Source organism: Hippopotamus amphibius, chromosome 1 (assembly GCF_030028045.1).
Source record: "Hippopotamus amphibius kiboko isolate mHipAmp2 chromosome 1, mHipAmp2.hap2, whole genome shotgun sequence".
In the NCBI taxonomy this organism is placed as follows: Eukaryota; Metazoa; Chordata; class Mammalia; order Artiodactyla; family Hippopotamidae; genus Hippopotamus; species Hippopotamus amphibius.
In genome coordinates, this window is record NC_080186.1 from 43,179,784 (window position 1) to 43,207,208 (window position 27,425).

At 36.9% G+C, this 27,425-nt stretch overlaps 1 protein-coding gene across 4 annotated transcripts in view; it reads right to left on the reverse strand.

Moving 5' to 3' along the window:
- NRDC (nardilysin convertase) overlaps positions 1 to 26,158 on the reverse strand; it is a 101,736-nt gene extending 75,578 nt beyond the window's left edge. For 2 of the 4 annotated variants that reach the window (XM_057710572.1, XM_057710570.1), the window contains exons 1-2: positions 25,654 to 26,158; positions 3,272 to 3,596 (exon numbers count right to left, since the gene is read on the reverse strand). In XM_057710572.1, the coding sequence (XP_057566555.1) occupies positions 3,272 to 3,596; positions 25,654 to 25,997 (669 nt within the window). In that variant the 5' untranslated portion in view covers positions 25,998 to 26,158. Of the gene's footprint in view, positions 1 to 703; positions 838 to 3,271; positions 3,597 to 25,653 lie in introns of all 4 variants that reach the window. The other 2 variants (XM_057710569.1, XM_057710582.1) reach the window with 2 other exon arrangements.
- Between the last annotated feature and the right edge of the window lie 1,267 nt (positions 26,159 to 27,425).

A 27,425-nucleotide genomic window follows, 5' to 3' on the forward strand; every position in this document is an offset into this window, starting at 1 on the left:
ATTGAGTAACTCAGTTACTAGATGGAAACCCCTCAACATGTTACTCAGAAAATCTTGTTTTTATTAAAACAGGGCATAAAATAACAAGTCAGGAAAACATCTAACAAGATAACAAATGTTAAAAAAGAAAATCTTTATTAAAAAACTACAGAACTAAACTTTAAAGAGGCTGTCTAGTTCTTCACTTCTTATTGAAGATATATAGAACACATCACTTATTGGTTGATATTCTCCCAATACCTTGGGAAAATCAGTTTCCAACAAAAGAGATGGTCAGGACGTATACCAAATTCTGCATTTAAAATGATCAGGGCATACCATTATATCACTGTAAGTTAAAAGACACAAAAAGGAGAGAAAAATAGTCAATTTGAATCCTTGAGGATAGAAAGTTGAGTTATTAACTTTGCCAAATTTTACAAATGTCAATTTTAAACGGCTAACATATTTGATGACACAGACTGTTTTGATAAACGGTAATCCTCTTAGAGGGCTTTTAAAATTAGCATACACCTGGTATAAAGTCTAACCATATGTCGGGGGCGGGGGGGAGTACGTTTTTGGAAGAACCAAACAGCCTCACTTGATACCATAAATCCCATACTTAAGACTTAGGCACATAAACTCAGTTACAACATGAGGGAATATCCACTTCTTCAAAGCACAGTCTAACCTGTTCTGTGATGTTTAATTGATGCCTAACCTGCTTTCAGCTCCAACTACCCCATAAAGATTTCTTGTCTCGACCAGCAGGGTTGAAGACATTTTTGTATAAGTTGACTTAAACCACAGTCTATCAGTCAGCTTTGACCACAGCAGAAACAGGCTCTGCGATTGCTAGAAAAGAAATTCATACTTGAGAATTATCTACCCAAGAAATTCATACTTGAGAAATTCATACTTGAGAATTGACTTAAGAAAGCCCTGAACAAATCATAACTCGGCATATATCATACTTAAATTCCAACCTTGTTAATCTATAAAGACTTTCAGATCAAGAACAACTTCCTTTTGGGAGGAAGAAAATAGAGAGGGATAAAAATGATAACTTAAAAGAGTAGTTAACTTTCTAATTAGGTAAATTTTCTCTAAAAGCCTCAAAAATTTTTCTTCCCACTACCCTTATACATTTGTATATTTATCTTAAAAACAGTTCACATTTTTCAAACAAAAAAATCACAAAACCACTACAAAACCCTCTACTACTCTTAAGCCACCTCTTATCTAGACTATCTGCTTTATTTCCCTTTTGTAGGCATTTATTCATTCAATGAATATAAATCATTTTTCATGACAACAATCATGGGATCTTTCCTTTCACTACTGTACCCACTGCATCTGAATCAAAACAATTCGATCTTCTCTTCAAACTGCATTAGGTTCCTCCATTCCTTTCTAATATCCAGATAATTAGCTATCAATATCTTATGAGGGAATATATCATACCAAGTTCTCAGGGAAAAAAAGGCAGCATGTAAACCATTTTTTAAGTGATCACTAGAATCTGATCTTGCTGCTTCTTGACAAGGTAACATTTAGAGTTTGATGCACTTAAGCAAAATAAAAAGGGGTACCCAAAATACTGGATGCACATCTTCATTTGTCAAACAGGTTCACAATTGCTGTATAAATCTAAGATATTTTATTACATCTTGACAATAAAATTGGCTGTCAAAACAATTCTTAATTTAATCCTAGAGTTTTGCTCATCAGTTGGTAGAAGGTATAAAGAAGTCCAAAACACAGGAAAAGCTACTAACAGACAGAGATACAGAAACTTACAGACAAGGAATATTCGGTTATGAAGTTATAACACAATAAGTTTTGGAGCTAAATGGACTTTAAAATTTATGTAACCTAACTCTATTGTTTTAGAAATGAGAAAAAAACTGAGAAATGAAAAGGCTGAAGATCATTCAGAAAGACAATGACACTCAGAATTAGAATTCAGGTTTCCTGACTATCAATGTTCTTTCCATTCTAACTTTCCACTCCATCATTTCTTCCTTTCTATTATTTCTCTATTTGGAATTATGAGATCTATTTTAAATTAGAAGTGAATTTATTAATTCCTGATCTATTTATATAGATCTTTATATAAGACTTTAGTATAGACTATCAAGTAGCATATATATATACATTTTTTTTTCCAGTGTTTTGGTTTTCATCCCTAAAGCTTTTTAAGGTAAAACCACTTGGCCTATCTTGCTCGCCCAAAACAGACATCATTCATAATCTAAATAGCAAGGGCAAATAGCTTCTTTAAACATGACTCAATCCTTCCAACACCTCAGTGAAAGAGCTGGCACAATCTTCTTTAAAAAAATGATTTTTTCCAGGAAGAGTACCTACCAAAGGATTTATTTAAGCTGTATCTACTACTTAAATCTCACATCTTCACATTATGAGGGCTGACTTTATAGTATTATACATATGACCCTTCGATATTAGTGTTAATCATCTGAACTTTAATTCATTTTTGAGGACTGTACCATGTTGGCTGCATTATCAATATTCAAGATACTAGCTTTAACAAGCATCTGCTGATCAATTCCAATAATGGCTCCAGAATATTATCCTCCGGTATAGGTACTTCCTACTGCAATATGGAAGCATTCTTCAAAAAATATCCAGAGAGGAAAAAAATCTCTACCAAGCCCTATTTGTCTATTCACGTATTATATGTTTCACTAACTAAGCTCAACTCTCCATTTCTATTTCAATTCTTCCAATTTAGCTATTATTTATTCAGACCTTTGGTGTTTCTCCATAAAAAGAGATAAATCACATTCAATTATCTCAATAGAAATTACCCATATGAGGACCCTTAGAACCATAGGCCCAGGTGAGGATTCTACACTAGCCTTGTACTTTTCTTACGCTTTTTCCAATCTCTCCAAGGATAATACACTCTCTTATTCCTCTATCCCAGGCTAAGAATTAGGCAGATCCTCACCTCCAGGCATTTGTTTTTAAAACATATGATGCAGTCAAATACTATCAGTGTTTACCTCTGAGAGTTATGGCTATGGGCAACTTTTACATTTTTGTTTTTCTTTACTTTCTATTAGTTTCTATAATGAATATTTGTCAATTTTATAATTAGAGCAAAATATTTTTTAAATATAATCTTTATACAGAATAAGTATACCTTTACTGAAGATCAAAAGATATATGCTTCCTTTTTGCCATTAAGAGAGAAAACATAAGTTTGGAACTTATCCCAAAGAATTCCCCAAACAGAAAAAGATATAACAGACATGATTCACACCTGTTTCTCGGTGGTTTTCTTTCTAGCTTCTGCCCTCTCTTCTAATTCTTCTAATTCATTATCCTCAGTATCAAGATCATCATCATCATGTTCATCATCATCATCAAACTCATCTTCATCATCAAAACCCTCTTCATCATCATCTTCTATTTCCGCTCCAGAATCTTCATCGTCGTCGTCATCGTCGTCATCATCATCTTCTTCTTCTTCTTCCTCCTCCTCTTCTTCTTCCTCTTCGTCATCTGTTGCATCACCCATTTTACCTTCCATGTTACTTAGGTCTGAAATCAAAAGTGCCTGCAAGCCATTTCGTAATCTGATGTATCTAAAATAAATCAATAAATAAATAAATCACAAAACATTTGAGTCAGCCATTTATTATACTACACCAACACAAGTGATCAGCTTAGAATAATTTTTTAAAAATCTAAGTACACACACATACACACACATGCACGCGCGTGCGCGCGCACACACACACACACACACACACCCCCAACAGTCTTTAAACTAATAAAAACTGGTTGAATCTGGGGAGGAGAACCTCAAAAGCTTATCAGTTTCCAAGTATCTACAGGGAAAGGATGAGAGAAACACTTCCCTGTTTGTATTCTCTATATACAGGGAATATACCCTATTAGTAGTTTTAATTTTGAGCTATGAAAATATATTTGCCTATTCGAAAACTAAATTTTATAAGTTAAACATAGACAACAAACCCACCACCCAACCTCCTTTACTATTTTTTTAGATTATAAGTACTTAATAAACATTCTACCATACCAGAAGACCTAACCTAAAAGAAACATATCATTCAATACACACAGCAGTCATGTTAGCTTAAATATTAAAGCAAAATCTAATTAGATTTCAACTCTGTTGATTCCCTTTGGTACAATGTGTTTGATATTTTATACCAGTCTCCAAAGCTGCCTTTATGAATTAAGAAAATGGCTACATCTCTAAGAAAATTAAATCCCACAGACTGGTAGCCCCGCTGAAAGATGATTATCCTAATTAGTAAAACTGTTGTGCCACTCTGATGACTGCGTACCTACGACAAACTTCTCACATTTATACTCATTCTTCGGTGTGTTAGTCAATAAGCACTTACTTAGCAACCTAAAGTGTATCAGATACATTAAAGGTAAAGAGAATAAAATTACATTACCATTCTCAGGAACTCACTGTCTAGTACAATACAATAAAGTCAGTACAATACAGAATGACAAAGGCAAACACAGAACGTTAGAAAGAAGGAAGCAGTCGGGAAAGGCTTGTGAGACAAGGTACACGTCAGCATTCAAGATGGAAAAAAAAAAAGTTTCCTAGCAGAAACTATGAAAAATAACATGTAACAACAAGAAAAGAAGACTATAAGTCAAGATGGAAGACTAAACACATGGATTTATCTCCTTTCCATATCAAAAACCACATTTAAAAAACAGAAAAAAATGTTATGGTTATTCTTTGTTTTGATTTTGTTTGAGAACAAATCACAACATACTTCGAAAACGTTAGCATAGGAAACCATAAACACGATGAAAACCTACAGAATGGGAGAAAATATTTGCAAAAGATACAACCAACAAGGGGTTAATTTCCAAAATGTACAAACAGCTCATGCAACTCAATATTAAAAAAAACAACTCAAAAAATGGGCAGAAGACGTAAATAGACATTTCTCCAAAGAAGACATACAGATGGCCAACAGGCACATGAAAAGATGCTCAATATCGCTAATTATTAGAGAAATGCAAATCAAAACTACGATGAGGTACCATCTCACATCAGTCACAATGGCCATCATCAAAACGTCTACAAATAATAAATGCTGGATAAGGTGTGGAGAAAAAGGAACCCTCCTACACTGTTGGTGGTAATATAAATTGGTGCAGTCGCTATGGAAAACAGTATGAAGTTTCCTTAAGAAAACTAAAAACTTAAGAGTTACCATATGATTCAGCAATCCTACCCCTGGGCATATATCCAGAAAAGACGGAAACTCTATTTTGAAAAGATACACATAAACCAATGTTCATAGCAGTACTATTTATAATAGCCAAGATATGGAAGCAACCTAAGTGTCCATCAATAGATGAATGGATAAAGAAGATGTTATACACACACACACTGAAATATTACTTAGCCCTAAAAAAAAAAAAAAATTGCCATCTGCAGCAACATGGATGGACCTAGAGATTATCATACTGAGTGAAGTTAGTCAGACAGAGAAAGACAAATAATGTATATGATTCACTTATACATGGAATCTAAAAGTAATACAAATGAATTTATCTACAAATCAGAAACAGACTCACAGACATAAAAAACAAACTTACAGTTACCGAAGGGGAAAGGGAGAGTGGGGAGGAATAAATTAGGAGTATGGGATTAAAAGAGACACACCACTATACATAAAATAGATAAACAACAAGGATTTATGTATAGCAAAGGAAATTATATTCAATATCTTATAATAATGAAAAAAACCTGAAAAATATATAACAATCACTTTGCTGTATACCTAAAACTAACACAGTATCATAAATCAACTATACTTCAATAAAAGAAAGAAAAGGGGGGAAGCAGGGGGAGGTGGGGTAGGATGGGATGAATTGGGAGATTGGGATTGCCATATATACATTACTAATAAGAAAAAAATATCAAATTGTACACTTTAAATATATGCAGTTTATTGTATGTCAATTAAATCTCAAAAAAAGTCCTTAAAAAAAAAAAGGATGCTGTTAAGCAGATCAGAAGTTTTTAGAAATTATTAGACACTGGATATGTCCACATGCAGATCCAAGAGCAGGTGAGGACACAGCAAGAAGACAGTCATCTGCAAGCCAAAGAGAAAAGCCTCAGAAGAAACCAAACCTACTGACGGCTTGATTTTGGACTTCTAGTCCTAATGAGTTATTATTCCCATTTTAAGGATAAGGAAACTAAAGCACACAAAAAAAGATTTTTATTTGCCCAAGCTTAGCAGAGACTAAACCCAAGTACCATGGCACCAGAAGCCATTCTGTTCTTCATCCAACATGAGGAAAACTAGAAAATTTTACAGGAGAAAATAAGACCTGAGTAGTCATACCATGATGTTGGAATGCAAACATCCAAGACTGCAAAGATACAAATTCTTGCCCCAAATTAATCTTTAAATTCAAGGCAATTCCAATTTTAAAATCCCAATAAGTTTGTGTGTGTGTGTGAGACTTGGCATACTGATTCTAAAATTTATATGGACAAAAAAAAACCCAAAACGCCAAGAACATTTTAAAAAGGGAAAACATGAGGGGGAACTGCTTTACCAATTATAAAAATAAATCTTTTAAAGCAATTAAAATTAAAGAGTATACTGTAATAGTAACACCTACAGATCAACTTAAGAAAACAGGTTCTACTAGAACAAAAAAATTTAATATTTGTATGGAAACGCAAAAGACCCCGAATAGCCAAAGCAATCTAGAGAAGGAAAGATGGAGTTGGTGGAATCAGGCTTCCTGACTTCAGGCTATACTACAAGGGTACAGCGATCAAGACACTATGATACTGGCACAAAAACAGAAATATAGATCAGTGGAACAGGACAGAAAGCCCAGAGATAAACTATGGTCAACTAATCTATGACAAAGGAGGCAAGGATATACAATGGAGAAAAGGCAGCCTCTTCAATATGTGGTGCTGAGAAAACTGGACAGCTACATGGAAAAGAATGAAATTAGAACACTCCTTAACACCATACACAAAAATAAACTCAAAATGGATTAAAGACCTAAATGTAAGGCCAGACACTATAAAACTCCTAGAGGAAAACATAGGAAGAACACTCTTTGACATAAATAACAGCAAGATCTTTCTCGATCCACCCCCTAGAGTAATGGAAATAAAAACAAAAATAAATAAGTGGGACCTAAGGAAACTTCAAAGCTCCTGCACAGCAAAGGAAACTATAAGCAAGACGAAAAGACAACCCTCAGAATGGGAGAAAATATTTGCAAGTGAATCAACAGACAAAGGACTAATCTCCAAAATATATAAACAGTTCATCCAGCTCAATATCAAAGAAACAAACAAGCCAATCAAAAAATGGGCAGAAGACCTAAATAGGCATTTCTCCAAAGAAGACATACGGATAGCCAAGAGGCACATGAAAAGCTGCTCAACATCACTAATTATTAGAGAAATGCACATCAAAACTACAATGAGGTATCACCTCACACCTCTTGGAATGGGCATCATCAGAAAATCGACAAACAATAAATGCTGGAGAGGGTGTGGAGAAAAGGGAATGCTCTTACACTGTTGGTGGGAATGTAAATTGATACAGCCACTATGGAGAACAGTATGGAGGTTCCTCGAAAAACTAAAAATAGACCTACCACATGACCCAGCAATCCCACTGCTGGGCATATACCCAGAGAACACCATCATTCAAAAAGACACATGCACTCCAATGTTCATTGCAGCACTATTTACAACAGCCAGGACATGGAAGCAACCTAAATGTCCATCAACAGATGAATGGATAAAAAAGATGTGGTACATATATACAAGGGAATATTACTCAGCTGTAAAAAGCAACACAACTGGGACATTTGTAGAGACATGGATGGACCTAGAGAGTGTCATACAGAGTGAAGTGAGCCAGAAAGAGAAAAATATCGTATATTAACACATATATGCAGAATATAGAAAAATGGTACAAATCAACCGGTTTTCAAGGCAGAAATAGAGACACAGATGTAGAGAACAAACATATGAACACCAAGTGGGGAAAGCGGGGAGGGTTGGCGGGGAATGCATTAGGAGATTGGGATACCAAATTGTACACTCTAAATATATGCAGTTTATTGTATGTTAACTGTATCTCAAAGTTCTTAAAAACAAAACAAAAAACAAAACAAAAAAAAAGAACACAGGTTCTAGAAACAGCAATGTTTACAATATTGTTGCAACACTTTATTATGATTCAGTAAATGATGTTGAAACAGTAGATAATTCATTTAGGGAGATAAAACAGCCACCTCTACCTTACACCTCACACATATAAACTCAACAAAGCTGGGACTTCCCTGGTGGTCCAGTGGTAAAGAATCTGTCCTGCAATGCAAGGCACACAGATTTGATCCCTGGTCAGGGAACTAAGATCCCACATGCTGCAAAGCAACTAAGCCTGCGTGCCACAACTACTGAGCCTGTGCGCCTCAACTAGAGAGCCCTCATGCTGCAAACTAGAGCCCATGCACCCTGGAGCCTGTGCCACAACTAGAGAGGAGAAAACCCGCACGCCACAACTAGAGAGAAGCCCATATGCCACAGCAAAGGGCCTGTGCACCACAACAAAAGATTCCACATGCCGCCAACACAGATCCCGCGTTTCACAATGAAGACCTGATGCAGCCAAAAATAAAAATAAATAAAATAACTATTTAAAAAGAAAATTCAACGTAGCTTATAGAGCCAAAAGAAAAAAAAAGACTTAAAAGTATTTATGAGAAAATATTGTTATAATATTAGGATGAAGAAAATTTATGCTGAACAAGATATAAAATCCAGAAGCTATGGCGGCGGGGGGTGGAGGGGGTGGTGAGGAAAGATTTCACTATATTCTAATTTTAAACTTTTCTAAAACAAAACATCATAAACTAAACCAAAGAGAAAAACACACACTGAGAGAAAAGAATAACATACAAGAGTCCTTTCAAATCAGTAAGAGCAAAAACCAAAAACTAATAAAAATAGGTTTAAAAATATATACAAACATTTCAAGAGATACAAGAGGTGTAATCAATGAAATGATGCTGAACCTCACCAGAAATCAAAGATAATCAAATGAAAACAACAAAATATTTTTCACCCAACAAATTAGCTAAATTAACAGTATTGCTGGGACTTCCCCGGTGGCGCAGTGGTTAAACATCTGCCTGCCAATGCAGGCGATGGGTTCATGCCCTAGTCCGGAAAGATCCCACATGACGCAGAGCAAGTAGGCTCATGCACCACAACTACTGAGCCTGCGCTCTAGAGCCCAAGAGCCATGACTACTGAAGCCTGTACACCCTAGAGCCTGAGTGCCACAACTACTGAACCCACATGCCACAACTATTGAAGGCCGCATGCTCTAGGGCCGACGCACCCGACACACCCCAACGAAGAGTAGCCCCCTGCTCACCACAACTAGAGAAAGCCCACGCACAGCAACGAAGACCCAATGCAGCCCAAAAAATAAATAAAATTAAGAAATAATGTTTAAAAAAAGGGGGGGGACAGGGTATTCTCACACACTTAAGAATCTCAGTGGGTATAGTATTTTTGTAGGAGAATATGGCCATACCTATTTTCTTAAAAATGTAAACTCTAAATACCTTTTAACCCAGTGATTTCATTTCTAGTTATCTTACAGAAATATTCACACACATGCACATATGTCAACAATATGTCAACAATGTTCACTGCAGCAACATTTGCGGTAGAAAAAAATTGGAAATCATCCAAATGTCCACATACAGAAAAACACGCAAATACATTATCTCATAACCATACCATAGTATACTACATAGCCTTCAAGACCTCATTTTCATATGTAGAGAGAAAATCATTAGCAATTTGGGTTCTATCTTAAATTGCTATTTCTAGACCTAGATAGTGCTAAATCACTATAGGTCAAAAAGGGTATTTGGGGGGGCTAACTTTGTAATTATATAACTCATCATTACCCACCCCCCAAAACATGTGGTCTCAATTATTTGTGTTTGTGTATGTGTAAATTTTTGGAGGGGTAGTGCTCTTCTAAGATGTCTAAGAAAACCTCTCTCCCTCTAGCTTATATAACTTGTCTACCTTTATTTGGTTTCACCCTCCCACTGCTCCTGTACTGACTATAAAGACTGATGTAGGGAATTCCCTGGCAGTCCAGTGGTTAAGACTCAGTGCTTCACTGAAGGGCCCAGGCTGGGGAACTAAGATCCCACAAACTGTGCAATGCAGCCAAAAAAAAAAAAGACTGAAGTAGATTTTTTAAACCAAACCCAAGAATCAAGAATGTGGTATTATTTTCTTTATAATAAAGTATCCACCCACTCATTTTTATTTCTTCCTTAATTGAATGAACCAACCTTTCCTGAAGCCACTTTCAGTCACTAAAATTACCAGTTAAGAGCTCATGTATTTAAATCCAAAAATACTTGAGACCGCATAGTGGGGGGGCTGGGGGAGGAGAAGGGTAGTGACAAGCACATAATTACAAAGTACCATCTTTTAACCTAAAAAGATTTAGTACTGTCAGTCTAGACCTGGAATTAACAATTTAAGGCTAGAGCCTTAGTCATTAATTATTCTATAGTACATCTGAAACTTTAGACATCTTTGCAGTTTAAAGCTGCAGACCTGTTTTAAGTCCATAAAAGCATTAATTGTTATGCCCACCAAACCGTTAAAAATTAAATCCCTGTTTAGTTTCACCTATAATTCTAGGCCAGCTGCTACTCTGAAGTTAAAACAGTCCATGTAGTAAAGCTGATATGCCCTGAGTCAACTAAAGCCTTCTCACCCAAGCTGCATTAGTTTAAAGCTATTCACACAAATGTTTACAAAATGAAGGAAAAGAAACAAAAACTTACTGCATGGTACAATATAGTCCTTACAAATAACCAAGCTCAAAAAAATCCACATGCTTCTCTACTTTTTAAAACATAATAGCAAGCCACCCCATTTAGGACCCCCCAGAAGGCCTTTTTATTCCTCAGTGGCAGCCCTTCCCTATTTCTCAAGGTTCCTCATCTATGGATCAGTTGTGAGGTTATTAGGTGTAACTGATCATTTTAATAATGGCCCCCATGGTGACCTGGTTAATCCTCCCAATAAGAGTTGGAGTCTATTTCTCCCCACCTGTTGAATCTGGCCTAGCTTTGTAAACTTTGCCCTATAATTTGTGGTCAAGTCCTAGAGCCTAAGCCTCAAGATGCCCTGCAGCTTCTACCTTCACTCTCTTGGGACTCAGCTGCCATGTCAAGTTTAAGTTAGACTATAGAATGAGGATAGATTAAGTGCAGAGAGAAGGCCCTAGACATATGACTGACACCATCTTAGACCCTCTAGCTCCAACCGATCCACAAAAGTGAGCCCAGGTAAGAGGAACAAAAAAAATTTCCTGGCCATCCCATAGAATTGTAAAAACAAATTATAAATTATTGTTGCTTTGAGCCACTTAAATTTTGAGATGGGTTGTTACACAGAAATGCTAACACACTGGGAGGACTCTAATGATTGAGCAAGTCCACTTCTGAATATACACCCAAATGAGTTTAAAACAGGGACTAGAACAGTATTTGTAAACCAATGCTCACAGCAGCATTATTCACAACAGCAAAAAGGAGGAAACACCTCAAATGTCTATCAAGAGATGAACAGATAAACAAAATGTGATATACACATACAGAGGAATATTATTCAGTCTTAAAAAAGGAAGGAAATTCTAACATGTGCCACAAGATGGATGAATTTTGAAGATATTATGCTAAATGAAATAAAGGAGATACAAAAGGACAAACATTATATAATTCAACTTACATGAGGTACCAAGAGTAGTCAAGTTTATAAATACATAGTACAATGGCAGCTGCCAGGGACAGAGAGGAGGAGGAAATGGGGAGTTATTGTTTCATGGGTGCAGAGTTTTAGTTTAAGATGAAAAAGTTCTGGAGATGGATGGTAGTGATGGTTGCACAACAATGTAAATATATTTAATGCCACTGAACAGTACACTTAAAAAACGGTTAAGGGACTTCCCTGGTGGTCCAGTGGTAAAGAATCCGTCCTGTGAAGCAGGGGACGCACGTTCGATCCCTGGTCGGGGAACTAAGATCCCACATGCCGCGGGGCAGCTAAGCCCTTGTGCCACAACTACTGAGCTCACGCCTCAACAAGAGAGCCTGCGTGCGCAAACTACAGAGCCTGCGTACCACAACTAAGACCCGATGCAGCCAAAAAAATAGAGAAAATAAATAAAAATAATTTTTTAAAAAAAACGGTTAAAATGGTAAATTCTGTTATGTATAGTTTACCACAATTTTAAAAAAGCCTCTCTCTTCCCCTCTTGATTTCAAAATCAGACGAGAAAAAAACAAGGAACAGAAAAATAGAGAGCAAAATGTCAGCTTTATCTTTGATATAAAGCTAGGTTTGAGAACATGGCTCAAGAATGGTTTGGAAATGGCTTGCTAATACTCTCTGAATTGAAGTTATCCACTATAACTGAAATATACCCTCCAAAAGGCAGAGCTTTTCCTGGATTCAGTTTACTGCACTGGCCAAGAATATGCCAAAATACTGGCTGTCTGCTAGCTGGAATGAAAAGAGAGATGAAATATGCCTAAGGTCATTCCACTGCACTCACTAATCAGATTCACTCCTGTGAAGGGGAGGAAGAGGTAGAGAAAGAGGCTAACAGTGTTACCATAGTAAACTCCACACTGAACCAGTGTTCCTATATTATATAGTAGTTTCAAAAGAAAAAAGAAAACAGAGGAAAAAAATTAGGGAAAATATTCAAGAAAAATTTCCTAGGACTGAAGAACTTACATTCTAATCTGATTAAGGAATGAAGATACAAGAAAACAGTTCAATTGATGGATTTATTAATGTGTTTGACCATAGTTAGAGGAGTTTTAAAGCTCTGGCAGAGAACTAGGGTAGAATTCATGTTAGAACACAAAGAGCAGTAAACAAAAATAATAATAATAAGGTATCTTAGATATGATGCAAAAGTAACAACAAAAATAATCATCAAAATTTAAAACTTTTGTACCTCTAAGGATACCATCAAGACAAAATTTTTGCAAATCATTTATCTAAGAAGACCTATATCTAGAATATACAAAGAACTATTACTACCTAATTAAAAAAATTAAAGATGGACAAAGGATTTAAACAGATACCTGTCTAAAGAAGATACACATAGCATAAGATAAGAAGATGACATGACTAATAAGCACATGACAAGATGTTTAACATCATCAGCCATCAGGGAAATGCAAATAACAATGAGATACCACTTTATACCCTCTAGGATGGCTAAAATCAAAAAGACAGTAGCAAATGTTGGTGAGGATGAAGAGAAATTGGAACTCTCACACACTGCTGGAAGGAAAGTAAAATGGTACAGTTACTTTGAAAAACAGTCTGAAAGATCCTCAAATGGATAAATGGTTTCCATATGATTTAGCAATTCTTTTCCTATTTATTATATACCAGAAATCAAAGAAAACATATATCCATGCAAAGATTTATACATAAATGTTCATAGCAGCATTATTCACAATGGCCAAAAAGTGTCCATCAACTCCTGAATTAATAAACAAAATACATCCATACCATGGATTAGTCAGCAATAAAAGAAATGAAGTACTGATACATGCTACAATATGGATGAACCTTGAAAACATATGTTAAGTGAAAGTAGTCAATCACGAAAGATGACATATTTTATGATTACACATTTTATGATTACACTTACATGAAATGTCCAGAATAGACAGACACACGGAAGGTAGAGAGACTTTTAGAAAGAAGATCTGGAGAAACAGACAGTGGATTGGAGACAGAAAATAGATTAGCATTTCCCTAGGGCTTGTGCACGCTGAGCCACTGGGGAGGCTGACAAGTAAAGGGTGTGGGGTTTCTTTCTGAGATAATGAAAATGTTCTAAAATTGTGGTAATAAATGCACAGCTGTGTAAACATACTAAAAGTTAGTGAGTTGCACACTTCAAATGGGTGAATTGTATGGTATGTGAATTATACCTCAATAAAGCTGTTTTTAAAAATAAGGCAATTTTTAACGCTGGAGACAACAAAGTTGTTCAAGAAAGAAAATGTAATCATAGTAGACTACATGTTTCAGTATGAACCATATTTTGAGCTATAAATACTGAATACTGATTTATCAAAAAAAATGGGATATATTTTAGAACAATAGAGGAAGTGGGGTGTTACATCTAAATTTCACTTTCAAAAAAGACCTATTGATGAAAAATGAATAAATTACTGATTTTAGCAACAAAATCAACCAGATTAATTTAAGATTTGTATCAAGAAAAATAAATGGAAACAGCAAGAAATCAAATTTTTTAGTCCACGGACACAAAAATTCTTTGACAAACCCTCTCTGCAAATAAAATATGAATTTTTAGGCCATGACATAATGAAATAAGAAATTAACAAAATAAAACATAATATTCCTGAAAAAAGATCCATTCATATATGAAAACTTAACGTATGACAGAGTTGGCAGTACAGGAAAAAAGTTATACCAGGAATTACCAAGCTATGGCTTACAGCCTTAAAAAAGTAAAAACCATTTTTAGTTTGAAGTGGTTGGAAAAAATCCAATAAAAGATTAATATTTCATGATACATGAAATTATCTGAAATTCAAATTTCAGTGTCCATAAATAAAGTTTTATTGGAACAGAGCCGTACTCATTCGTTTACTTATTGTCTATGGCTGCTTTTGAGTCACAATGGCAGAATGCAGTAGTCATGAGAAAGCACACCTGGCATTTTCATTGCTTTGTACTGCTGCTCAACACCCTAAAAATTGCAGCAATGCATTTATTAATGAACAGCATTTCAAGCATCACATGTATCACTCTACTGTAACTTTTTCTTTGAAACAGCAGCACATATCTATCATGTCCAAATAAGGGGAAAGTGGAATTCAAATGTCATACTTTTAACATAGATTTTGTTATTAAATTCCTATCTTTAGTAGTGTCATTTGCTCCTGTAGACTTTACAATCATTAGTTCTGTTAATTTTTGTCAGAAATAGAAGCGGAGGTTTTGGGGGTTTGTTTGTTGTGGTTGTTGTTGTTTTTTGGCTGTTCTGTGCAGCTTGCAGGATCTCAGTTACCTGAACCCAGGCCCATGGCAGGGAAAGAGCAGAGTCCTAACCACTGGACTGCGAGGGGAATTCCCAGAAGCTGAATATTTTTAATTTCCCTTACTCTAGAGCAAGCAGTTTGATGGCTTAGCATTAGGAATATTTTAATGCAATGTTTTGAGCTCAGAGTAAAGACAAACTTTTTTGAATAGCCTTCAACCATGATCAAATACTAGATGGCTTTGGAAGTCAGCTTTTGCTGCAGTCTTCACAATGTTTCTTAATTTCAACCCAAAATTACCAAAACTTCTATTTCAAAAACAACTAATGTTATATGAATTACAAGCGATGGCAAACTGCTTTATACATTTCCTATGCTGTCAAAAGTTAAAACAAGAACCCCCATCTCCATTCCCACACAAACTTGCTGCAGATATGTTTTCCAAACAAACTACAGTTCCAGCAGTGTTTTTCAGACATTGGTGCAAACACAAAGGAAATTATTTCAAAGTTCCTTTAACTGCAATTGAGGAGCTTCTGCCTGATTTTCAATCAGAAGTGATTAATCTACAATGTAATGGCACTCCAAGCAGCAAAAATATCAGAGAAGAAACTAATATCTATAAATGCCTTCCAAGCAATGAATAGGCTAAAAAAAAAAACCAAACAAACAAAAAACAAATGCTCATAGACTAGTATCAGTATTTGGCAGTACCTGTCAGCATGAAAACACATTTTCAAAGATGAAATATGTAAAATCTCATTACAAATCAGTGTTAACAGAGGACACATTTGCAACCAACTTTAATGACAGGGAACATTAACTTTGAATCCCCCCAAAAGCAAAATGTTATCCCTCCCAAAAATCATTCCACTCTTCTCACTAGTAGACCTGTATTACTAAATAAAGTACTACTATTATATTCTGAACTTCATAAAAAATTTTATTAAAAATTTGCAGAGGGAATTCCCTGGTGGTCCAGTGGTTAGGACTCAGCGCTTTCACTGTGGTGGCCGGAATTCAATCCCTGGTTAGAGAACTAAGATCCCACAAGCTGTGTGGCATGGCCGAAAAAAAATTTTTTTTAATTTGCAGAAATTTGTTTTCTTTCTTGTTATATATGTACCTACATAATATCTTTAATTTTGCCTCTTGACTGACAAAGTCTAAAATATTTATTATCTAGCCCTTTACAGAAAAAAGTTTGGTGACCTCTAGGATACAGACTTTTCAAAAGGTGTGCTTGGACAACTGGCTGCCCATATTTTCAAAAAACAGTAGTAAACTTAAGATCCTTACGCAACTGTAAAAAGCAAAACTATAAAATTTCTAGAAGAAAATAAATAATATGAAAAAGCACAAACCATAAATAAAAAGATGAATAAATCTGATTAAATTTTAAGACTTTACAATGGGTAATGATAAACTATACAGACTTAGAGAATATTTTTGCAATTCATATAATCAACAAAGGATTAGTATTTAAAATATGTAAAGAATTCTTACAGGTCAATTTAAAAGAGGGGGAAAAAAAAACTAATCCAGTAGAAAAATGGGCAGTTCATAAAAGGAGAAATCCAAATGGCCAGGAAACATGAAATAATGTTTGGTTTTATTGATAATAAGGGAAAATGCAAATAAAAAAATTTTAAGAGAAAAATATTTCCCACAGATCAAGTTCTCAATACTTTTTTAAAATTCTAAAAGTATCAGGAATTGGTAATTATATATAGAAGCAGGAACTTTGGGATAAATGTAAAGTAGTACAACAAATTAGAAAAGTACTTTGGCAACATCTATAGTAAGGTTAAAAATTAGTCATTTCATTTATAGATATATAAATAAACTCTCAAATGTGTACACAAGGAGTCGTGTATAAAAATGTTCACTGAAGCAATGGTAATAATCTAAATGTACAAAAATCAGAGAAAAGAGAAATAGTGGCATAATCAGAAAACAAAATACAACAGGAAATTGGGAATAATGTAAATGACCAGTGGTAGGAAAACAAATAAATAGTGATGTATTTACACAAGATACTAAACCGCATTTAACACAAATAACTACTATTACACTTATCAGTATGAACAAATCTCAAAAGCAAAAAAAAGTTATGAGACATCAAATGTGACAATTTCTATTTATGTCTTAAAACATATGAAAGCAATAACATATACTGTTTATAGATAAGTGTGTATTTAATAAAAAGTATGAAAATATACATAGGAATGGCATATATACCAAATTCAGATAATGGTTAACACTGGAAAAAAAGGGTAGGGAATGCAATAGGAGGGGGCAGTGTCCAAAGAGCTTCAGGTGTATCTATATGGTTTTATTCCTTAAAAAATTTTTTTGATCTGAAATAAAAACAAGAAATAAAATGATTTTAAAAAAGGAAGACTGAAAAATATACCCTCATATATCAATCAGGCCAAAGGAGAAAAGGATGAAGAGGTCAGAGATGGAAGTAAGACTATGAGAAAGGCACCATTCTAGGCACTGGAGATACAGCGATGAACAAAACAAAGTCCTTGCTCTCATGAACAAGTAAATATACAGTATATCAAATGGCAAATAAGTGCTACGAAGAAAAATAAAACAGTAAAAAAAGAGCATAGGGGTGGGGAACCTAAGTAAAACTGTTATTCAATACAGGGTGCTATTTAAAGCCACAAGACAGGGAGCAAATGTCCAAGGACTGAGCCCAGGCACTCCAAAATTTAGAGGTCAAGGAGATAAGGAAAAACCTTGCAAATGAGGCAGAAGGAGAACTAACAGCAGTGTTGACCTGGAAGCCAACTGAAAAAAAGCATTCCAAGAAGGAAAGAATGATCACTGTGTCATAAGATACTATAAGGTCAAATAAGATAAAAACTTGAGAACTGACCAATTGTAAAAGTTATTGGTGAGCTTGAAAATAGCTATTTTGGTATAGCAAAGTGGCAAAAGCCCACTCTGAGTTCAAGAAATAATGGAGTAGATGAACTACAAATTTTGAATACAGACAACTCTTTTAACAAGCTTTGCTATGAAGGAAATAGAGAAATTTGAGTATCTGGAAGGGTATATAGGTCCAAGGGGATCTGAGCAAAGAAACGTTTTTCCCCAGAAGATAGGAACAATTATAGCATATTTGCATGCTCATGGGAATGATCCAGGAAAAGGAAGAAACTGATTATGCAAGATGAAAGAGGAACAATTGGTGGAATAATTGGTGGCTGCGATCAATAAAGAGGGGATGGGATCTAGTGCACAAGTGGAGAGATGAGTCTTAGGTATATAGACAGTTGATTTATTAATAACAGAACAGAAGGCATACAAAGATTCAAAGTAACAAAGTCCCTTTCTACAAAAATTTCAGCACAGTAGTGGGGAAAGACAAAACAGTACTTACAAAAATATGGAGCAGCTTGAAAAAAATTGCTACAGGGCACACAAGAGTGTAAATAACTCACATGCAGGAGGGAAAGATTGAAGGAAAAGAGTTAAAGCATTCACAGAGCAGGTAATGTTTGACCAAAGAGTACAGCATATGCCAAGAAAAGCAGCACAAAATCACACAACAGAAGGTAAAACTGGAAAGTTAAGAACCAAAAAATGGAGGGACTTAGACCTTATCTGCCATGGTAAGAACTTTGCTTAGAAGGAACCAAATGAGAGAACGCAGTTCATTTATACTCTAGTTAGTGCTCAGCACCTGCTCAGTAATGTATTTTCACAGAATAGCATTAAGACTATCATGTAAAATGAGCACTATCTAATAGGATTACTATAAAGATGAAATGAGATAATCTATGTAAACTCCTTAGAATATAACTTAATACTAGGACTTCCCTGGTGGTCCAGTGGTTAAGAATAAGCCTTCCAGTGCAGGGGATGCAGGTTCGATCCCTGGGTTCGGTCCCTGGGTTCGGTCCCTGGCGGGGGAACTAAGATCCCACATGCTGTGGGGTAATTATGCCCATGCCACAACTACTGAGCCCACATGCCACAACTAGAGAGAAGCCCACATGCCACAACGAAAGATCTCGCATGCTGCAACTATTTAATAAAATTTAAAAAAAAATAGTACTTACTACCTAGTAAGCACTCAACAAATACCAGTTATTATTAGGAGAACAAAGATCACTGGTGGTGACAACAAAAACATAAAATCTCTGTACACGTCTTCAAAAGACCAAGTAAACTTTCCAAACTACAATCTACTTCCAGCCTTTCTGCAGACAGCTTAATTCTGGTGCAACCATGTAACTAAGCCCACCATCCCCACCACAAAAAAAGAAAAAAAGGGAAAAAAAAAATACACACACACACACACACACACACACACACACTGGAAAGGGACTATAATCTACTTAGTTTCCTATGAGTTAGATAGGCTTAATAACTGACTTCATTCTAGAAACCAGTATGAATATAAGACCTATGCCAGAGTAGAAGTCCCGGAACAAACCATCTTCTTCTCTTCCAGCTCTCCCAATTAAAGAATATCCTAGAAATGCGTTTCCTAGGTGGCGCAGTGGTTGAGAATCCGCCTGCCAACGCAGGGGACACGGGTTCGATCCCTGCTCCAGGAAGATCCCACATGCCGCGGAGCAGCTAAGCCCATGCGCCACAGCTATTGAGCCTGCGCTTTAGAGCCTGTGAGCCACAACTATTGAGCCCATGTGCTGCAACTACTGAAGCCCATGTGCCTAGACCCCATGCTCTGCAACAAGAGAAGCCATGGCAATGAGGAGCCCGCGCACCACAACGAAGAATAGCCCCCACTCACTGCAACTAAAAAAGAGAAGAAAGCCCACACACAGCAACAAAGACCCAACACAGCCAATAAAATAAATAAATTAATTATTTTTTAAAAAAAAAGAATATCCTAGAAACAGACCAGATCACCAGAGGTTACCCTACATATCTACCAAACCCATCATGACTGGGTCTACACCCAAAGGATTCAGTTGAGAATAAACAGGTTTCTAAGGCAAAGAAAATTTAACAATCTAAACATCTTATAAAATGCTAATGATTAAATTATGGTATATCTATACCATGGACTTTTAAGTAGACAAAATATACTGAAAAACAGTAAGAAAATGTTCACAACATTGTTAAACATGGTATTATACCATTTTAAAATTATAAATTACAACTGCATAGCAAAAAGGAATAAAGTGATGCCAAGTGGAATGATTATAAGGAATTTAAAATTTTTCTTGTTATCTAAATTTCCTACAAGGACCACATAATACTTTTATTTATCAATCTTTTTTAATTACTAAAAAGTAAACAACTCAGACTTCCCTGGTGGCGCAGTGGTTAAGAATCTGCCTGCCACTGCAGGAGATATGGGTTCGAGCCCTGGTTCGGGAAGATCCCACATGCCACGGAACAACTAAGCCTGTGTGCCACAACTACTGAGCCTGCCCTCTAGAGCCCTCAAGCCACAACTACTGAGCCCATGTGCCACAACTACTGAAGCCCATGCACCTAGGGCCCGTGCTCTGCGACAAAAGAAGCCACCACACTGAGAAGCCCGTGCACCAAAACAAAGAGTAGCCCCCACTTGCCACAACTAGAGAAAGCCTGTGCGCAGCAATGAAGACCCAACGCAGTCAATAAATAATTTATTAAAAAAAAAAGTAAACTCAAGTCAAATCTAGCCTTTTCTCTAGAGAAATAAACTTGCTGAATATCATTTCTAATCCTTTCTGCACATATTTAAACCTAGAAAATTATATTTTAGATAAACATATAATGGGAGGTGTTTTCTGGGTTTTTTTTCTTTATAAAGATGGAATTATACAATACATTGTGGTTTGCAATTGGCTTTTTTCATTCAATAGTAAATCATGGGACACCTCTCCATATCAGTATATAAAACCATATATGTATTCTGATAGTTACACATTATTTTTGTTGTAGAATGGTATAATAACAATCTTCAGCCAACCAATGGACAATAAAGTTGTTGCCAATTTTTTGCTATTACAGTGCTGCAAATATCATTTAATAACTGTGAACATATTAAAACAGTAATGGCTAACATTTGCATGCTTATTATGTGCCAACCACCACAAGATTCTGTATGAATTAAACATACTACAATATCACCATTCATATTATTGTTATTTGTATAACATATTTTTTCTCTGTAACTTGCCTATTCATACTTGTTTTCTTTCCAACTGGCTAGGATACAAATTTAATCTAAAAAGTTTCTAGCAGAATATCCCCAAGAGTTCCATGAAAATGCCTGGCATATGGGCACTCATGCATTTATACATTCTACAAATACTACTTGAGAACCTATGACGTGCTGTGAGTGAGTAAAACAGACCTGAACTCTGGATTCATACGTTTTTAGCCTAGCAAACATTTTTTAAATTGGGTTAATGAGAGAAAAGGAAAAAAAAAAAATGAAGAGGGGAACAAATCAGAGAAAGAATAGTATCACATACACCAGCTTACACCATTGAATACACAATTATTGAGTTGGCCAAAACGTTCATTCGGGTGTTTCCAGAAGATGGCTCTAGTAGCACTTAGTTGTCTTTAACCTCATTTGAAACAATTTTATTAGATTGTATTGTTACCGCTGTCATATCAGCATGCATTTCAAAATAAAACTTATCAAAATTGGTGAATTTTTGTGTAGCCATTTTAATATTGAAGATGAAAGAAAAAGCAACATTCTTGGCATATTATGCTTTATTATTTCAAGAAAGGTAAAAACGCAACTACAACACTGAAAAAGATTTGTGCTGTGACTGATTGAACATATCAAAAGTGGTATGCAAAATTTCGTGCTGGAGATTTCTCGCTGGACAATGCTCCAGTTTAGGTTGATAGCAAGCAAACCGAGACGTTAATTGAGAACAATCAACTTTATACCACGCGGGAGATAGCAGACATACTCAAAATATCCAAATCAAGCACTGAAAATCATTGGCAACAGTTCAGTTATATTCATTGCTTTAATGTCTGGGTGCCACATAAGTTAAGTGAAAAAAACCTTCTTGACCATATTTTTGCATGCGATTCCCTACTTAAACATTAACGAAAACATTCCATTTTAAAAGCAAATTGTTACAAGTGATGAAAAGTGGAGACTGTACAATAATGTGGAATGAAAGAGATCCTTGGGGCAAGTGAAATGAGCTACCACCAACTATACCAAAGCCCAGTCTTCATCCAAAGGAGATGTTGTGTATATAGTGGGATTGGAAGGGAGTCCTCTATTATGAGCTCCTTCCGGAAAACCAATTAATTCCAACAAGTGCTGCTCTCAAAAAGACCAACTGAAAGCAGCACTCCACAAAGCTCCAGAATTAGTCAACAGAAAATGTATAATCTTACATCAGGATAAGGCAGGACTGAATGTTTCTTTAATGACCAGGCAAAAACTGTTACACCTTGGCTGGGAAGTTCTGATTCACCAGACATTGCACCTTTGGATTTCCATTTACTTTGGTCTTTACAAAATTCTCTTAATGGAAAAAATTTCAATTCCCTCGAAGACTGTAAAAGGCATCTGGAACCCTTCTTTGCTCAAAAAGATAAAAAGTTTTGGGAAGATGGAATTATGAAGCTGCCTGGAAAATGACAGAAGGCAGTGGGGGAAAATGGTGAATATGTTGTTCAATAAAGTTCTTGGTGAAAATGAAAAATATGTCTTTTATTTTTACTTAAAAACTGAAGGTACTTTTTGGCCAAACCAATATAATTATCTCTTAAAACAGTCTTGCCACATCCTGTGGGTTTAAGCTACTACCTGTAGATTAATCTTAAGACACTGCTCTACTTATATCATTTTCATGCTGAAGAACTCATAACTTCTCTCTTAATATTTCTCAAGTATGCATCACCCAATTCTCTACACTATTTCAAACCTTCACTGCTAAAGGCTTCCCTTATGTTTCCCACTCCTTCCCCTGCAACTTCTTAGAGGACCACTTAAGAAGACCTCAATGCCTATTTTACAGGAAAACAAAAGCCCAAATCTTTCCAGAAGAGAAGGAAATCAACACTTACCAAGCACTTATACAGATCACTAAAAAAAGCAGACTAGATGTCCCGGAGGTATGATTAACATTTCAAAAAAGCTTAAAATAAATTACATATAGAGAAGTAAAATTCTACAGGCTATCACTTAATAAATGCAGACTGGTAAACAAATATTTTGAGCTGTTATTTTCAAAAAAATATTCCTTTAATCAAGTCTGCCTCTGGTGCTTATTCACACATTTAAGAGATAAATAATTATAACACGATGAGTGTGTACTGTAATGGACCATGTATAAAGTCCTACTGAAATACAGTGAAAGGAGGGATTAGTTCTGCCCTGGAAAGGCTTCACAGAGATAACATCTCAGCAGGTCCTGGAAAGATAATTCAGCTCTCTGGGCTGCAAATGCCTCATGTCTACTTATGGTTACAAAATTCGGAGAATTTAACTTCAGGATGGGTAAATCTTTAAAATTCATCTAATATCAAGGTTTTCCACCTTTATTTTAAAGTAACAAAATCCTTCAAGAGTCTAATTGAAAACTTTAGTATATAAATCAGATAAAAGTTGACCTGCTCTTCTGAAAGGAGAGGAAATTACTGGAAAACACCATTATTCTTAATCAACCCCCTTCACTTTAAAATAAGAAAACTGAGACACTAAGGACAATGATTTGGCAAAAGACCACAAAAATGTAGAAATGCAACAACTTCTCAAACAATACCTTTTAAGTATTACCTCCTCTTTGAAGTCTAACTTTCTCCCCAGGTATAGTTTACCACTCCTTACTTTATTCCTTGCTATACCCAGCACATACTTCTATTATGGTTTCTATAAAACTTTAGTGCTCTAATTATACCTTTTTTATGTGTCTGTGTCCCTCTACTACACTGGAAGCTCCCTGAAGGCAGGGACTGTCTTAACCATCTTTGTATGCCCAGTACTCAAAATAAAATATCATTTATTAAGTTATATTCAAACAAGTTTCAGAAAAGATTTAAGACAGCTCTCAGCACTTAGCACACAGTAAGACTTGATAAGCATTTTTCAAATGAATTTGCCAAAAACGAGATCATTACATGAAGCAATACATCAAAAGCAGTTAGAACAGTATCTGACACATAGTATACTTTCTATAAATATTACCTGTTATTACATAACTTTATATAGGCAGAAAAAAAATGAAGCTATTTAATCTGGACAGCAAAAACTAAATAACTTTTATCAAGGTTTGGACTTGCTCATTTACATATTACTAATATAACCACATCTTTGATGAGAAAGAGAAAATTTAGCCCATCCATAAAGATCTGCAGCCTGGGAAGAATAGTACAAAGAGTTGTTTACTGTTACTCTCTGGACTTGGAGTGAAATAATTTAGGCCTGTCTTCAATTTAGGGCTAAAACACTTCTTTCTAGACCTTAGTTTCAGTCACCAGTCTATTGGGGGTGGTGGGGAGTGAAAAAGATTATCTCTAAGGTTGTTTCCTGCTCTAAAGACAGAGGGCCATACAACAAATTTACCTAGAATCCTTCAGCTTTCAATTCAATGAATAAAAACTTTATAAAAATCAGTAAATGGTGCACTGGATTTGGTGTCAGATGGACAGAGTTCATACCAGCTCTGTTATTATTTAGCTGTGTAATTCTAAGCAAGAAGCAAACGCTCATGGATCTCAATTTCCTCAACCTTTAAAATGAAGTTGGACAATATGCTCTCTCTTTAAAATACATTATAGTCATAACATCCTATGGAATAAGTTACCTGTAAAGAAAATACTTAGGTGCAGATTGAGCCACCAGTTATTAGAGATGTTCAGAGGATGATGGCATAAACCAAAAGTTGAGACTTTCAGGATCAGAAGAAATCTTACAAGTCTTCTATGACTCACCCAACTGAGACTCAAGTTCTTTCTAATATAGTCTTGGAATAACTCACCCAACCATTCTAGCGATGAGAAACAACCCATGGAAATAAGTCACCTCATCTTGGGCCAACTCTGATGCCTAAGTTCTTTTTCTGAAACCACACGATCCTCTAGTAACTTCCACCCAACAGTTTACCCCTCTTTCAACTACGGGCACCTCAAGTATTTATGGATAGTGATAATATGCCCCTTAAATATACTCTCCAAAATTAAAATCCCCAGTTCCTTCAGTCTTTCCTCATAATACCAAGACTCCCTGACCATTCAGGTTGCCTTCCTCATTAAAACCTCCATTCTTGCTTTAGCTCATGTCATAACTACTCGAACAACCCTTCCCATTCTGACATCCTGATTCCTGGTGGAACCCACGATCTGCCCCTCATTGAGTTGACACCACACAGATGCCCCTAACTGTCCTTGCCACCTCCATCCAAGGAAGCTTTTGGGGTGGAAAATGTGCCCCTGTTGCTCCTTCGGAAAATTCGGAGACAAGAAGTGACCACAGCAGGAACAGAGAGGCCGCCCCCTGCTCTCCTCCCCGGTCCAAGCCTCCTCCCTCACCGGTATTGCTTCGGATCGCTGGGAGACTTGACGATCTCAGGGTCTCCGGCATTACTGACAGGCCCCCTCCGTCCCTCCTCCTCAGATTCATCGGCTCCCAGACGAGCAACCCGGCCGCTCTCGCCCAAATCCTGTCCATTGGGCTGCAGGTCAGGGCAGCTGCAGGTAGACTTCGCCTTGTTCCTTCCAGGCATGGTCTGAGTAGGAAAGGGTCTGGCAGCCGCCGAGTCTTCGCACCGACCCCGCGCTTCTATTCTCCACCGCGCCGCGAGCTCCCGCCCGGCCTCACACCACAACTTCCTCCCGGTGGCACAGACTGCAGCAACCGTGACTCTCCTCAGCATTCACCACCAAGCCGGAGCGATGGGCATCCCGCTCCCCAGGGCCCACCTCCTCCTCCTACTCCTCCAGCCGCTCCTCCTCCTCCGCGTTCCAAAGGCGGTGGCGGCCAGCGCTGGATCTGCCGCAGCCGCTGGGGTGGACAGGCCTGAACCCCTCCCCCAATCCGGTCTCCCGCAAGCCAACTTCCCTCATCCCCCCGCCCTTCCCGCAACTGATTCTAGCCAATCATAAGGCAAGAGAGCAGTCACGCGCACGTAATCAACCAATGGGAACAAGGAATAAAAGGAACCAACGAGCCCGGGCCGGATTCTCGGAGCACCCAGCGAGCTCTTCGAAACCAGGGGTGGGCGGGGCGAGGAAGAAGAGGCGGAGAGAGTGGCGCGGAGGACGATGGGAGAAGGGCGCCGGGATTGCTGCGCAGCGTTTATGACGTAAGTGGTAGGGTAGTTTGAGGTAGCGGCTGAATAATGCTCCGCGGCTCCGAGAAAAATACTCCCCTGATGAGAAAACCGACAAGCGAGTGGAGAAAATTAATTCCCAAGCCTTTGTCCCCCTTACTCATGTCACATTTTGCGCATCCTGCCCCTCAAAGCTAGGGTGGAGGCTTTGGCCGTGACTCAGCACGTAAAAAGCAGAACGCCGGACGTATTTTTCTGCAGCGGGCCGGAAGCTGCGCCTGAGGGGAGCTGAGCTGAGCGCCCAAAATAGCCGTGGTAATTCTCCGCCTTGTAGCCTGTCAGACCTTGCTATTAGCCCTCAGGGCTTAAGGAAGTGCTTAAAAGATTGGTGTAGATGTGTTCATTCTTCTCTGCGAAAACGTTTTTTAGCTGCTGCGCAGATAGGAGTCCACAGCGTTAACTAGCCACCTCCTGTCGGGCTGCTACCCTCAAGTCCTTTTCCCCAAAGTTTTTTTCTGCTTTCAGTGGCCTTTGGTGGGCAAAATGTGATTGAAACAGACATACACTATATCTTATTAACCATGGGATAAGAGTTCCTAGCACATAAAAGGCATAAATGTGAAGGGATGAATGGAGAAGCTGTTGCAGCAAGGAGATTTATTGATGGTTATAAGTCTTTGATATTTTTCTAGGCTTCCCCAACTCCAGACTCAGGACTACAATTATGAACAAAACAAAAATCCTTGTTTTCAGGGAGCTTGCATTCAAAGGGGAGAAACGCATTAAAGACATTTTTTTTAAAAAAGGTGAAAGCTATGACAATAACGCAGGATAGGAGAATAAAGTGTTGGGAAGGAGAAGTGCAAAATTCAGGCAGGAGATCAAACCTGAACTAGGGCAGCAGATGAGATAAATTAATTGAGAAATACTGTCCAAATATTTGTTTGTTATCAAGGACATATCAGTTTTTAAACAAAGCAACCCCCTAGATTGCCCTCCTCCAGAGCAGTGTTTTTTCTTTATTACCTGTCG